We start from the raw sequence: 15,328 nt of genomic DNA on the forward strand, positions 1-15,328 counted from the left end.
ATTTCTGTCAAATAATTATTGTAATAACAATTGTAATAGCATCACTTGTTAATATAACAATGCAAAATGGAAACAGTGAATTATGGATTAGTTTATTGAGTGGGTGTACTGGATATATTTTACCAAATCCATCCATCCGAAAAGTTTAATTCTAAAAACATGTCATAACATGCACGATTATGTTTTGACTCCCACGCATGAATATTATTGCGTCATATCTATATATAGTAATGTTACATCACCGTATCCTCACTTATACCTGTATTTAAACCACCGTATATAAAAACACCACAGTCACCATGACTCAGTGTCAAATTGATTTGGTGAGAGAAGCAACCAAACGTGATTACGAACGGCTTGACACAAATTTATTGAAGAGAGAAGCTGTGTTTACCATTGACGACGAGACTAAAGTAATTATTAAGAAAACAGGAAGACGACTACAGCAAAAGACCTTAATTCATATCGTTGTAAAGGGTAAAAAAATCAAAATCAACAGAGACGTATGCTTAAAACTGTGTAATCTGTTTCTACATTCTTTTATTGAAGATCACTAAACATTTATTTTGAGAACAGTCATCATGTCGGGTATGGAGAAGAAGCTTCTAACTACAGTCTTGATTTATTCTTTTGCCGAGGTGTTACAGGACTTGATAACAAAGAAAACGAAAGAAACGTGTTCTGGTTGCCAAGTTGAACACCCCAGTCAACATAACCACGAATGTTTGATGAATGGAGAGCAGGAGCACTTGGAAAGACATTTTGAAACAGCATGTCATTCGTTTTCACTTGTCGTCACCTTTGACCTCCACCTTTCACACTCTATAGAAATTGTTAATTTACATGTTAGAAGTGTGGTTTATTTTCTTTATTGTCTTTACTTAAATATATGATAATATATACACATATCTTACCTAGTGGCATTTTTTCTGTGGATGTTACATCTTTGCTGTAAGTTTCAATGGTTGTGTCCTGAAAAAGATAACCATATCAATGAATAGTAAACATTATCTTAACTGTTTATTTATTTTTTTTATTTTTTTCTTCTTTTAGAATGAAGTTATTGATTTAACGTCTTCCAATGAAGAGGAAGCGATGGATTTTGAACAGAGTGCTGCTTGTAAAAGCAATGGTGCATGTGGAAGCACCACTCTTAGTAAAAGTGAACAAGAAGATGTAAGTATAACGCATAACTCTTTTATAAATGTAGTTCTTTATATAACAATAATCATAATCAAAATATATTGTTTCAACATGAGAAAAATGTAATTTATAACTAATGAAATAAAGATATTTTTTTTTCTTAAAAGTTTATAAATTAAATGTTTGGTATAGATTACTTCATTTACCTAGACATATATCTCACTATGTTATTTTCCTTTAAAAAGGAGATAATTATTTCATTATTTCTATGTATTTACATGTACATATCATTACAGACATTAGAAAGAGATATAAAACAAGCTAGTGAGATATATCTCAATGTGAGTATTTAAAATATATATTTTTTAATTTTTAATTTCATCATTAACATGATTAATTCATTTCTTTTTAATATCATTATTGTAAATCATCAAATTATATATCACGTGGTTAATTTCCTTAGATGGTCACATGATTTACATTTCCTAATATGGTATACAGAAATATCACGTGCAATCCTTATATGGTTTAACTTCCTAATATGGTCGACATGCTAACCGTTCGACTACTTTTTCACTTGTAAAATCTAATCAAACACAATGTACTTACATACGATGAACATTCTTCCCCATTCACCACTATAATTTTCCCTTGCACTGTGTCACATAGCTCTTTACTAGATAATGATAGTTCGAAAACACAAGAGGCTTTCACATTGCGCACATTTTCAATCTGATCACTGTTCATTATATGGTTCATCAACACTCTGTTGATAGATCCTTCTATCTCTCCACTAAAGACTTTCTTGACATCATCTCGACAATCTAATATGTCTTCACTTCTATAACATTCAGCTGTATATGTTGCAACACTTCCCTCATGGCTAAATGACAATAAACAACTCACGACAACAATCAAAAACATGGCGATCATCTTCAATTTCTATAGAGTGTGAAAGGTGGAGGTCAAAGGTGACGACACGTGAGTGAATAAAGGAAAGCTTTTATTATTTTTATCTGATTAAAAGAACGATTTTGTTTTAAAGAAAAAAAGAATTTCATCATATTTTGTTTTGTTTTCTTATCACTTATTTAAATTTTATTTATTACTTAAAAACGGATACTTTATTACAATTGTATATATGTTTTAGGAACCAATGGAAGTGGACCTGATTGATACTGTATTAGATGACCAAAAAATACTATTTTAATGTGCAACAGGACAAAAAAGACAGAAAATATAATATTTTAAATAAATGATTAATACATGAAATGTGTTATTATTTTGTGTTAAAAGAAACTATATATAGATGAGACAACGAGGTGTTTATTTTTAAACAAACTAATTGAGAAAAGAAAGAAAATAATATCAAGAATTTACAAAGAGAAAGAAAGAAAAACTTTTTTCATTTTTTTAAATATCCTTATCTCAACTAGTTTGTTAGAAAATACAGTTAGCGGTTTGTTAATATTTCTTCTCTCTTGCAATCTGTTGTGTAGAGTATTTCCTGTAAAAATAAAAAATAGCCTGTCTCTCCTTCCGTTACAATTAATTCTCTTTATTCAAACAAAGGATCCGCTAATTAAGTTCGAAAACAATTGGATTTTGATTGTCTGGAAACAACTGGTTAATTATCAAAAGGGATTCCTCTAATCTAGGATATAAATTAAGAGTCGTTTCTCTAATCCGAAAACAAATATATTATAATTAGCATTTGTTTATCCTAATCAGGATTAAAAGGGTTAATACTCGGTTCTCTAATCCGAAAACAAATAGATTATAATTAGCAATTGTTAACTCTTATCGGGATAAAAAAAGGAACAAAACATTGAGGAGCACTAATCTAGATTAAAAGATAAGGATTATCTTAATCCGATTGATTGCACAATGATGTGCTTAAAGGAACAAAAACATTGAGGAGCACTAATCTAGATTAAAAGATAAGGATTATCTTTATCCGATTGATTGCATAATAAGCTGCTTAAAGTTGCATCATAAGCTGCTTTAAATCGTACCATAAGCTGGCTTAAGAAGATTAGAGGGGATTATAAGCTGGCTTAAGAAGATTAGAGGGGATTACGGGCTCCGTAATCTCCGTAATTAAAATTGTGGGAGAGATTACGGAGGGCAGTCTCATAACACACTACTAGTTACATTTTACATATCAAGAAATTCTTGTAAAAGATGGAAAAAATACATGTTACAGAAACTGCCTTTTACAAATTCAGAAATTACTTGCTACAAATTGAAAAAATACATTTTACAAATTAAGAATTGTATAATTATGGCGGATACCATCCCATACCCTTCAACGTTCGGTAGCTGTCTTATTGACTTTACCTCTAAGACTTTTTAGTCATTCCAATTTTTACAGTTTAATTATTAAATAAATTTTAGATATGTCTTACTTGAAAACCACAACTCCCTCAGTGCTAGAGATGGTTAAATCATTTATGCAAGTCCAATCGTTTATGTTTGTCCCCCGACCATCTAAACTGATTACGGAATTCTGTAGCGTTGTAGTTGAGATGACGAGAGTTTTTGATTGATCCGAGTTGTCTGATACATCTGTGTAGTTATATTCCCACGAGCTACTTCGCAGATCTTCAGGCAAAGTACAAGCGGCATCTGAAAAAAAAACTAGGATAATAAATATCAAACCTCATGAAATTTTACAAATTTGTATAACAGTAAATCGCGCAATTGCAAAAATAAATTAAACAAGAGGCAAGGAAGGATGTAAATAAGAACAAATCGTTACGGTAAATGCCAAGAAAGAGAGAAGGATGGAAGGTTGTTAATAAATTTCGTATTGTTTCGTTAAATTTCGGAATGATTTTTTTTCCCATAAGATTTCGATCCCATACACTTATGCTTAAGAAAAGTAGAGATTAATAATTTTTTGAGCTTAACTCATCCTTATGTCAATGAGTGTGGCGAGTAAAACCTATAACTTGCCACTAACCTGCTGAAGGGAATCAACTACAACAAGATGCAGTACGATTATCATAATGTTCGTGTACATATTCTAAGTTAGTTGCTGTCTCGGAGGCTTATCCAGCCCTTTCTTCGAAGGGGATTTTCAACCCAGGATAATGGTGTTTTACAATCTAGAATAAATGGAGTTTTCAACCATATGCTCCTATTCAAAAGCATTGATCATAAAAAGAAAGTAGGTTCCAAACCCCCGGAACCAATGGATCTGACACTGTCTTTTCGCTGATATCAATCAGACACCTTTTATTCATATTACCCAGCGTTTATTTTTTAAAAGAACTCATTTACATATTATATTTTATACAAAAAATGTTTATTAAAAGTCAATTAAATCATCATAGATACGTGTATGTGTTCGCCATACGTACGTTTCATCTACAAAAGTCTCAACAGTGTCGCTTGAATAAAAAAAGGGTAAAAAAGGCAAAATAAAGTACAAGGTTGGAAACATCGAGGATTCAAAATTCCGAAAGATATTGCCATATGCAGTTAAGAGTATCTATATCTAGGGTAGACACTCCTTTGTTTTTCAAAAAATAAAAAAGTTTATGACAGTACAGTCACTGAAAAACAGAAAAAGAAAAAAAAACAGATACGAAACAACTACAGATCAGAATACCAGAAGTTTTCATAATCCAATGTAAAGCTTTTACTGGTGCGTCCAGAATTAAAATTCCAAAAGTTTGAAAATTAATATTCCGCGATGGAAATATTAAGTATTTATGATGCATGTGGTTTGATTGCGCAATTTTCAAAAATCAAAGCTTGTCCTATCAAAGTTGTAAAAAGTAAAATATCAAAAATACTGAACTTAAAGGAAAATTCTTATCGGAAAGTCCTTTATCAAATGGCAAAAACAAAGCCCAAACACATCAAACGAATGGATCCATTTTTGTAAACCTGTCATATTCCTGACTTGGTACAGGTGTTTCCTGATACAGAAAATGGTGGATTAAAACTGGTTTTGAAACTAGATTAAACCTTTTAAAAGTTTCACTTGTTTCCATATATTCGTAAACAACTATGATTTTACAGTTACTTTATGATATTATGTTATGTGTGTGTGTTTTAATATTTTCTATTTTGTATAATTTTAGAGAATTCAAAGGTTGTTAACTGTTTTTCTATTCAATTTCTTCATATATTATTGTTTGTTCTAGAATGTAGACTCCAGTCTATTGTAGAAGACAGCATGTTTATTGACCACTAGAAGTAACTTTCAGTTGCGTCGTTGGGTTCGCTCCACGTTCCTCAGACCTTTATATCAAACGACATGTTTTATTTGGGGTAAAAGTATGGATTGTAGTGTAAAAAAACCCACATTTCTTTTTAATATGTTTCTCGTGATTGAAGACATTCGTTTATACTACATTAATAATTTTGTAAAATCAGATTTCTATCTGGTATAAATCAAAATATGTATGGATTTTGATTATTTGCCAGAAATATTTATTTTTCATTTAAAAGGCGTATTCTACTTCAAATAACATTGATATTAAACTCTGTTTTTTTGGTAACATTTTTATCATTTTGCATTCAAAATTCAACTGGGGAATTTACATTATAAAAACTTTTGAATAATTTTTCCGGTTTCGTGTTGTGCAAGTCTTTAATCTATGTTTCAACACCTATACGTTTGTGTAATTAAAATTATTAGAAGTGAACATCTAAGATAACAAATTGAGGCTGAATGGTAGATATTCTATACAGGCAGTGACTTTAAAAATATCAATGTATGACAAACATATACATAAAATTATTACATAAGTGCCTATAAATAGCAGCACATGACATACAAATCTATGGGAGTGTGGATTAATAAGTACAGAGATTAATTCAATTACACAAATAAAACTATAGATTGCATAACAATCTAACACACTAAATACTAAATATTGTGTTAAAATTTCATTGTTAGGCAATCTAAATTTATTACATAACATGTATGTTTTACTCCTTAATCAAATTATTTAGCAAATGTATTTATTATAAAACAATCCAACCTGTGAAAATACCATATATATTAACAAATTTGTACTGATATTTGAAAATGAGGGTTTATTTAATTTGATAGGGACAGACACATTGCCTTGCAACAGGCCTCCTATAGACTCCCAGGGGGTTGATGTAATGGTCTTTTAGTGTTGCCGAAATTGTCCAGTTAGCTTTCACAAATCGTGAACATAAAATATTTACATCATGACTAATGCCACACTTTGTCATACACATACGATCTGGAAGGTTTTTATTTTTATGCCCCATTATGGACATTATGTTTTTCGATCAGTGGTACCGTTCGTTCGTTCGTCCGTTTGTCCTTCTTTTCCGCATCAGGTTAGAGCTTTGGTCAAGGTAGTTTTTGATGAAGTTGAAGTTCAATCTACTTGAATCTTACATGTAGTACACATGTTCCCTTTGTTATGATCTTTCTAATTGTAATGCCAACTAGAGTTTCGACCCCAATTTCACGGTCCTTGCACTGAACATAGAAAAAGATAGTGCGAGTGGGGCATCCGTGTACTATGAACACATTCTTGTTTCAATTGTTTCAAAAGTTTCGCAAGAAATCTTAGCATGGCATATTAAAGAAAATTTAAGCGAGCACATTGTTATTATGTGGCACACATTTTATTAACTTGTATGTTTATTATTTTGTTTGTTTGTTTGTTTGTTTGTTTGGTTTCTTTCTCTAGAAACAATATAGATCAGATGTAGTATGAGTGCCAATGCGACAACTCTCCACCCAAGTCACATTTTGTAAAATTAAACCATTGTAGATCAAAGAACGGTTTTCAACACAGAGTCTTGGCTCACAGAGACAGCAACCTATAAATGATAAAACCATTCAAACGGGAAACCCAACGGTATAATCTGTATATGAAGCACGGATACATGTAACTGAGCATACAGTTACTAGTATTAAAATTTTCGGACCTCAATTAAAATAAAAAAGAATCACATGCATGTATTAACTAAAATAAATAGATATACTATTTTAATAATATTTTGATTTAAATCTTACTAATTACTAGAGCATTCACGTTGCACATTCAGACAAACATTATATAATATAGGTATACTTATACTACAAAAGAAGTGGAGTAACTTCGGTACCCGTACGAAATAAGTAGTAGGATTCCACCCAGACACTAGTAGGAATGAAGTAGGAATCCACCTAGATTCAAAGATTCTATATAGAAAGTAGACGGACATGGAAAATGAACAAAAGTCTGACTGGATTTTTTAATATTCCTACTTCAAAAATCCTACTACCTAGGTGGAATTGTTAAAGTCTGTATAGATTTTTTTCTGTTTTGAAAATCTGAGTTGATTATTTATTTTCCTACTACATGTTTAAAATTCCTACCAGAATTTATTTATATATTCCTACCAGAAAATATTTCTACCTGGAAAGTTATCTTGAACTGGATTCCTGTTTGCAAATAACACACATTTTGCAATGTTAAATGCATGCAAGTTCCAGTTCACAAATTCAAAAGTTGGAGGGGAAAGATTGAAAAGTTGTGTTAGAATACAATGATGCAATCTAGGGTCACACAACATAACAATGTAGAAATGTAAGAAAATATGGATAATCAAGACTAAAGGTAATTCTTATACATTCAAGATGAATTTTTTTTATCTGCCTGCCAAAAATATTTAGTAATCAATTAATAATTCATTAATAGTGCATAATCTTACTCATTATTTGTTCTTTAAACTAATTTAGATCTACATGTACTTTATGTATAACACTTTCTATAGCTTGCATATATTGCATGCAGTTTCCTTAAACATTTCAAAAGTCTATTTGTTTAAAAGGAATTGATTCCATGAATTTCCTTTGTTCTTTGTTGTTGAGATTCAAACTTATCATTGACCCAGTTGTGTATTTTTGAATATACACTTACATTTTGTATATTTTTAGATTCCTACCAGAAAATATTTTTTTCTGGGTGGAATTTTGAAAAATTCCTACATGTACCAGGTTTTCTAGTAGGAATTTTATTTTCCTACCAAATTATTCCTCCTAATTTGCATATTCCTGGTAGGAATATACAATATTCCTACTAAAAATTCCTGCTAATTTAAATTTTTCGCCTATTTTCCGTGTGGATTCCTACTACTGTCTGACTGGAATATTACTCTTTTCTAGTAGGAATTCAAAGCAATTTTCCTACTATATTCCGTGTACATTCCATACAGATTGTTTCATACAGGTAGATTTTTAATAGGGGTGTGACCTTTTTGTCTGTGTCGGAGAACGTACCCATCTTAAAAATAACCTATAGTTATATGAATATTTAAAACCGGAATGACCTATATGTATATTCAATATTTAAAATATGACTCATGATTACATAAGGGTAAACAAAGCACTAAATCTATATCATCACGCATATTTCATAAATTATAGACAGCTACCCTTAAAGTGTTGTGAACTTATTTGAAAGGTGAACTTTTAAAATGAATATTGATTTAATTTGATATAATTGGCCATTAATGATATAAGATCTTCATAAGTATATTTAATTATATATTATATGAAATGTACATCATATCCCAAAATAATATATAGTTATCGAACGTTAATGCGTTTTAATATAGAATGTCATTAAAAAATGAAGATTATTTTTATTAAAAATCTCGCAAATTTATGCCCCATATTTTTTGGCATATCTCCGTATACCCGTAAATATGAAGTAACCCCCCTCCTTCCTCGCTAAAATCTTTTTCTCTGATTCCTAAAACCTTTTTTCCCTATTATTTTTTTTTCCATTGCTCTCTTTTTTCATTATATTTTAGCCCCTCCCACTTTTGTCTACTTATCTGGTACCAATAACTGTCAAAAAGTGTAAATAATTATCTTTTCACCACTTTGTGACTTTTTTTTGTTGACTATATATAGCTATTTGTTCTACTTTTTCAAGATTTATTTATTCATATAACACAATGTTGACTGCTGTATCCAAATTTTTGACATTTTTTACCTAATATGTCTTTTGTTTTGATCATACTTTGTTGTCATAAAATGGAATTTTATGCGACTGTCATACAAGTGAGAGGTTAAGTAAGCCAAAAAAAGTCAGTGTAAGTACTAAGTCTGAATCTTGTGAGAAGTCAGTATGTGGCTTCTCCTTTTCAAATACCGTATTTTCCAAGCTTCAGTTCAAATATGCTGCCGTTTATCAAACTTTGCATTACCTTACTATTATTTTGTTGTCCTGAATATGTGTGAAATATTTGCCACTGTGCAAAAATTAAACAACTAATATTTATAAAAGAATGGTTATAGTGATTACACGATTCACATCGAAAACGTCTACATGACTTATTGTGATACAATCTGATAATTATGGTTCACTTTGAGATATATATATATATATAATTAAAACTTCAAATAGTATTAATCAATTGGTGTTGGAAGAAAAATTGACCATACTTGCTACGATAAATTTTTATTCTTTTTAAAAGTTAGCACACTTTAAAAAAAAAACATTTACTTATAAACAAGGAATATTTTTGAGCTTTTATTGAATCAAAATTGAAAAACCCTCATTAATATAAAAATAATTTCTCAATTCCATTTTTCTTCTTCCCTTTTTTCTATTCTATATAACTTTTGGCCTTTATTTTGCAGTTTTTAACCATTATTCTCCATTCTATTCTGAACATGCATGTAATATTTGCAACTGGACGTTAACAAACCAACTATCAATTAATCTATTATGTAAACCCCATCCATATCCCAATGAAGCAACATTTAGATTTTTATATTCTTGTGTCATGTACAAATTTAAATACTGGAAATGCTAATATAAATGATTAATTTTATCAACTTTATGGTACATATTAAATCTCTTAAGATTGAGACCAGATAATACAAATGATGTTAAAATATTGTCTCATATATATTGTAATATTTATACGTGTGAATACATGGTTGTGTTTTTGTAATTTTTTTTTTATAGTTACTTACTGGTTATTGTAAAATTTTGGTAGAATACCTATAATTTTGAATTAAAATACAATTAAAATACAACATTATCCGAGGAAAAAAGCAAACGTATTACGGAGTTTTTTGCACACACTTAATTAGACATATTGCGAGTAAGTAATTTAGTTAGGTTTCAAATAATTCAGTATTAAATGTATACTAGCACATGTCAATCATTTGCGGAAGTTGTAGTTTTTTTTTAAATGAATAACTATCAATTTTGTTTGATAAAACTATTGTATCAATATACCAAATAAAGGTGTAGTATTTTTTAAAGATGAATAACTATCAATTTTGTTTAAATAAAACTATTGTATTAATGTACCAAATAGATAATCTATATATGTTTCGGAGTTAAGTGTAACGTTTATTTTCACTGAACTGGTAGAATTTTTTTGTTTAGGGACCAGATGAATCCCGGCTTCTCGGATGAGATGTTTTCTCTGAGTTGAAGACCCAACCCATAATTTGTAGCCTTGAACTGATTTCTGGTCTTTGATCTGGTTGAATAAAATTGAGAATGGAAATGGGGAATGTGTCAAAGAGACAACAACCCAACCATAGAACAGACAACAGCAGTAGGTCACTAACAGGTCTTCAATGCAGCGAGAAATTCCCGCACCCAGAGGCGTCCTTCAGCGGGCCCCTAAACAAATACATGATATTCTAGTTCAGTCATAATGAACGCCATACTAAACTCCAAATCGTACACCAGAAACTAAAATTAAAAATAATGCAAGACTTACAAAGGCCAGAGACTCCTGACTTGGGACAGGCGCAAAGTCTCTTTGACACATTCCCTGTTTTTATTCTCAAATTTTATTTCACACATTACATGCATTACTCATACACATTTTTATAGCTTTTCTTGCATTACTCATACACATTTTTATAGCTTTTCTTAGTTAACGTTCAAATGTACGAAAAACCCGTCAGTTTTTCTGTCTGTGTGTTTGTAGCATTCGAATTCAAAGCTTAGCTTATTTGTTTATAGTACTCGTATCAAACTTTTTTCGTGAGATGTGAAGCGTTTGAAAATTTTGAACTAACAAATTGATTATAAATAAACTCATCATAGATACCAGGGTAAACATTTTATATTAACGCCAGACGCGCGTTTCGTCTACAAAAGACTAATCAGTGACGCTCGAATAAAAAATGGTTAAAAAGTCCAAATAAAGTACGAAGTTGAAGAGCACTGATAAATTGACGTTTATACAAATAAAATTTTTAACATGCAAATACATGTAAGAAGTACACACATTCATAATCTAAAATAGATTGGAAAGACGACAATTGGACTGCTGACTTTGTGACCCCGATCACACAGGTACCTGTCTCTGAAAAAAAAATACCTACACACCTTAATGTCATGTTATATTAAGGTATATATGTATATGTTTATGTTTAGAGACCAACTTATTGGATTATCATAGTCGATTGAATATTTAAAAAGAATCACAGAGTCATAACGGAAAAATGTGGTGAATAAAATTACAGTTGCAGTAAGGTGTTTGATTTGATTTATCGCTGTGTTGAATGCCCCAGTTGGGATGACGACTTTGGTATGACGATAGGCAATACAAGCAATATGTATTACATTGTCATGAATTTGATCTGTTTTTGTATATTATGTCAGGAGAATATGTATTTATTTTATAAAATGTTAATATGAAAAACTTAAACCTTGATAATTATGACCTATTAAAAATAAGCAGATGTGGTATGACTGCAAATGTCATTATAAAACATTTATCGAATGAAGTGGATGCAAGCTCTTTTGAGCAACCGTACGTCTTTCAACAATGAGAAAAATCCTATACTGTATAGCTGGCTATTCAAGGGCACGACATGAAAAATATGAAACTACTCAATTAAGATGAACTATATTACTACCTGTATTATTATTATAACAAAACTATTTACATTAAAACATTTTATGTCAAAATATTATCTAACGACAACATCTTAACTAAGTGAAGTATGTGGCGAGGTTAGTAGATATATATATATATATATATATTTATATGTCAAAAATATGAAGTCAATGGTTCAATAGCTTAAGGTTTAATTTTAAATGAATCTTTTCAATATATAACGACTAAAAGTAAGAAAATAAACAAATCCTCAACTGTACTGCGATAATACTGATAAATATCACTTTAAGATTTGTAAATCAAAGTCTTACCTATTAAGTTCATTCCGTTAAGCACAAAAATTGAAAGTAAAATAAAGTAAAATCCAGTAGAAATATGATCTTTTAGTATATCCATATTCGAGCTTTAAAATCCTTTAAACGATGTGTTATGAAAATAATCATAAAATGTTCATCCAAAACGTATACAGTATTATGTAAATCTCAAGTTCAATAGACATATTCAATACTGTCTACCTGTATATATATCGTTTACGGGCGGTTTGAGAAAATCAATCATGAATATATATTATACATACATTATTGCATTCATGCATTGAATTGAGTGTGACATATATGGTATACAGGCCTGTGACCAATTGTCTTCCTTTCTGACTTTGAATGATCACTTTTTTTTAAAGTTTCTTTTTTGCTAATCACGATTGAGTAGAACAGTAATATAGGGCACAGTTATATTAGTATGACAAATTACAGTAATTATAACAAGCAATGTACATAGTCAGAAGCTCTGAGAAGAAAGACTGTATCTTAAAACATATAATGAAGACTTACATATAATACAAATATAATGAATACTTACATATAATACAAATATAATGAATACTTACATATAATACAAAATTGTTTTTTTCAATGTTGTTATTTATTCCAATGAGGTAGGCCATATAATGGTGTTGCTGTGCTGTTACCTATTGTCTTCTTTGTTGACTTTGAATGATCACTTTTTTTTAAAAGTATCTTTTTTGCTAATTACGCGTCAACATACAATAACAATGGAACAAACCAGTAAAAGAGGGACACAGTTATATTACTATGACAAATTAAAGTAATTATAACAAGCAATGTACATAGTCAGAAGCTCTGAGAAGAAAGACTGTATCTTAAAACATATAATGAATACTTACATATAATACAAATATAATGAATACTTACATATAATACAAAATTGTTTTTTTCAATGTTGTTATTTATACCAATGAGGTAGGCCATATAATGGTGTTGCTGTGCTGTTACCTATTGTCTTCTTTGATGACTTTGAATTATCACATTATTAAAAAAGTTTCTTGTTTGCTAATTACGCGTCAAAATACAATCACAATGGAACAAAACAATAAAAGAGGGACATAGTTATATTAGTATGACAAATTAAAGTAATTATAACAAGCAATGTACATAGTCAGAAGCTCTGAGAATAAAGACTGTATCTTAAAACATATAATGAATACTTACATATAATACAAAATTGTTTTTTTCAATGTTGTTATTTATTCCAATGAGGTAGGCCATATAATGGTGTTGCTGTGCTGTTACCTATTGTCTTCTTTGTTGACTTTGAATGATCACATTATTAAAAAAGTTTCTTTTTTGCTAATAACGCGTCAAGATACAATCACAATGGAACAAAACAGTTAAAGAGGGACATAGTTATATTAGTATGACAAATTAAAGTAATTGTAACAAGCAATGTACATAGTGGAAAGCTCCGAGATAAAGATTGAATCGTAAAACATATAATAAATACTTGGTGTTCTTCTCATATATGTTATGATGGTATGATACTAAACCCCTAACGGGAAGGATTGTGCCTGATGTTCATATGATGAAATCATAAGCTCTCAGTCAGTTTAATTGAAGTCTGGAGCTGGCATGTCAGTTAACTGCTAGTAGTCTGTTGTTATTTATGTATTATTGTCATTTTGGTTTTTTTCTTTGGTTACATCTTCTGACATCAGACTCGGACTTCTCTTGAACTGAATTTTAATGTGCGTATTGTTATGCGTTTACTTTTCTACATTGGCTAGAGGTATAGGGGGAGGGTTGAGATCTCACAAACATGTTTAACCCCGCCGCATTTTTGCGCCTGTCCCAAGTCAGGAGCCTCTGGCCTTTGTTAGTCTTGTATTATTTTAATTTTAGTTTCTTGTGTACAATTTAAAAATTAGTATGGCGTTCATTATGACTGAACTAGTATATATTTGTTTAGGTGCCAGTTGAAAGACTCCTCCGGGTGCGGGAATTTCTCGCTACATTGAAGACCTGTTGGTGACCTTCTGCTGTTGTTTTTTTCTATGGTCGGGTTGTTTTCTCTTTGGCACATTCCCCATTTCCATTCTCAATTTTATTGGATATGAATATATATAATTGTTGTTTCAATGTTGTAATTTATTCCAATGAGGTTGGCCATAATGCTCAAACTGTATACAAACTGTGTTATAGTTTTATTATACAATCAATCATAATTAATGGCGGTTCCTTCAACCAACATTCGTAATAAATCTCAAGACTTTACACCGTTTTTAAATTTCATTTAATGAAAGTTTGTTGCCTATAATTAAAATAATAACTAACAGCGTTTCGGGATTTTTGGTTATACTATTAAAGCATGGGTTTTCAAAAGTCTTCCAAATATTTCCTTGATTTAGCAAGATATTCTTTGATATTTTTGTTACGTTTATACGCTATGATAGGCACCTGGGTAAAGATTTCACTACATTGTTTGTCTTTTTGCAGATTGCTCCAACGTTTTCTTATAACCTTACTAAGGTTTTTAACCATTGGATTATATTTAGTAATGGGAGTGAGTGGGACATTCTTTGTCCTATCGGCCTTCAAAAAGGTTGTTTTTCCATTTGTGGTATTTTTAACGTTTCTACTGAGGACGGTTTTATGGTCTTCACAGGCACATTAAAACAGGTTGAAGATTTCTTTAACATAGCGAACAAAATTGACCCTCTACTTAAATTCACATCACATTTGAGGTGTCTAGTTCTAGTATGACCTATTTAGATACCGAAGTGTACAAAGGTGAAAGATTCAATAATAATAATATCCTTGATGTGAAATAACATATTTAAAAAACTGAAACGTATCTTCATTTACCAATCACTAGTGCACATCCGAAACACACATTCACAAGTATTACAGTGTGTGAATATATACGTCATATTAGAAATAATAGTGACATCTATGAGTTAGATAGACATTTAACTAACTTACAAGATAAGTTTGTTGAAAGAGGATGCTGTAAAAATAAA

The 15,328-nt window shown here is 30.4% G+C and overlaps 2 protein-coding genes and 1 long non-coding RNA gene across 3 annotated transcripts in view; 2 read left to right on the plus strand and 1 right to left on the minus strand.

Annotated features, from left to right (window-relative positions):
• Positions 1 to 12,505, minus strand: part of LOC139528378 (uncharacterized) — a 31,093-nt gene extending 18,588 nt beyond the window's left edge. Inside the window, exons 1-2 of the mRNA XM_071324344.1 lie at positions 12,327 to 12,505; positions 3,552 to 3,771 (exon numbers count right to left, since the gene is read on the minus strand). Coding sequence (XP_071180445.1) covers positions 3,552 to 3,771; positions 12,327 to 12,411 — 305 coding nt within the window. The 5' untranslated portion in view covers positions 12,412 to 12,505. The remainder of the gene's footprint in view (positions 1 to 3,551; positions 3,772 to 12,326) is intronic.
• LOC139528569 (uncharacterized) overlaps positions 1 to 15,328 on the plus strand; it is a 234,754-nt gene that overhangs the window by 129,479 nt on the left and 89,947 nt on the right. The window lies entirely within an intron of this gene.
• Positions 914 to 2,415, plus strand: LOC139528384 (uncharacterized). Its single transcript, XR_011665583.1, has 3 exons — positions 914 to 1,176; positions 1,440 to 1,484; positions 2,294 to 2,415. It is a non-coding gene; the product is annotated as an uncharacterized lncRNA (long non-coding RNA).

The sequence above is a fragment of the Mytilus edulis genome, chromosome 1 (genome assembly GCF_963676685.1).
Source record: "Mytilus edulis chromosome 1, xbMytEdul2.2, whole genome shotgun sequence".
NCBI lineage: Eukaryota > Metazoa > Mollusca > Bivalvia > Mytilida > Mytilidae > Mytilus > Mytilus edulis.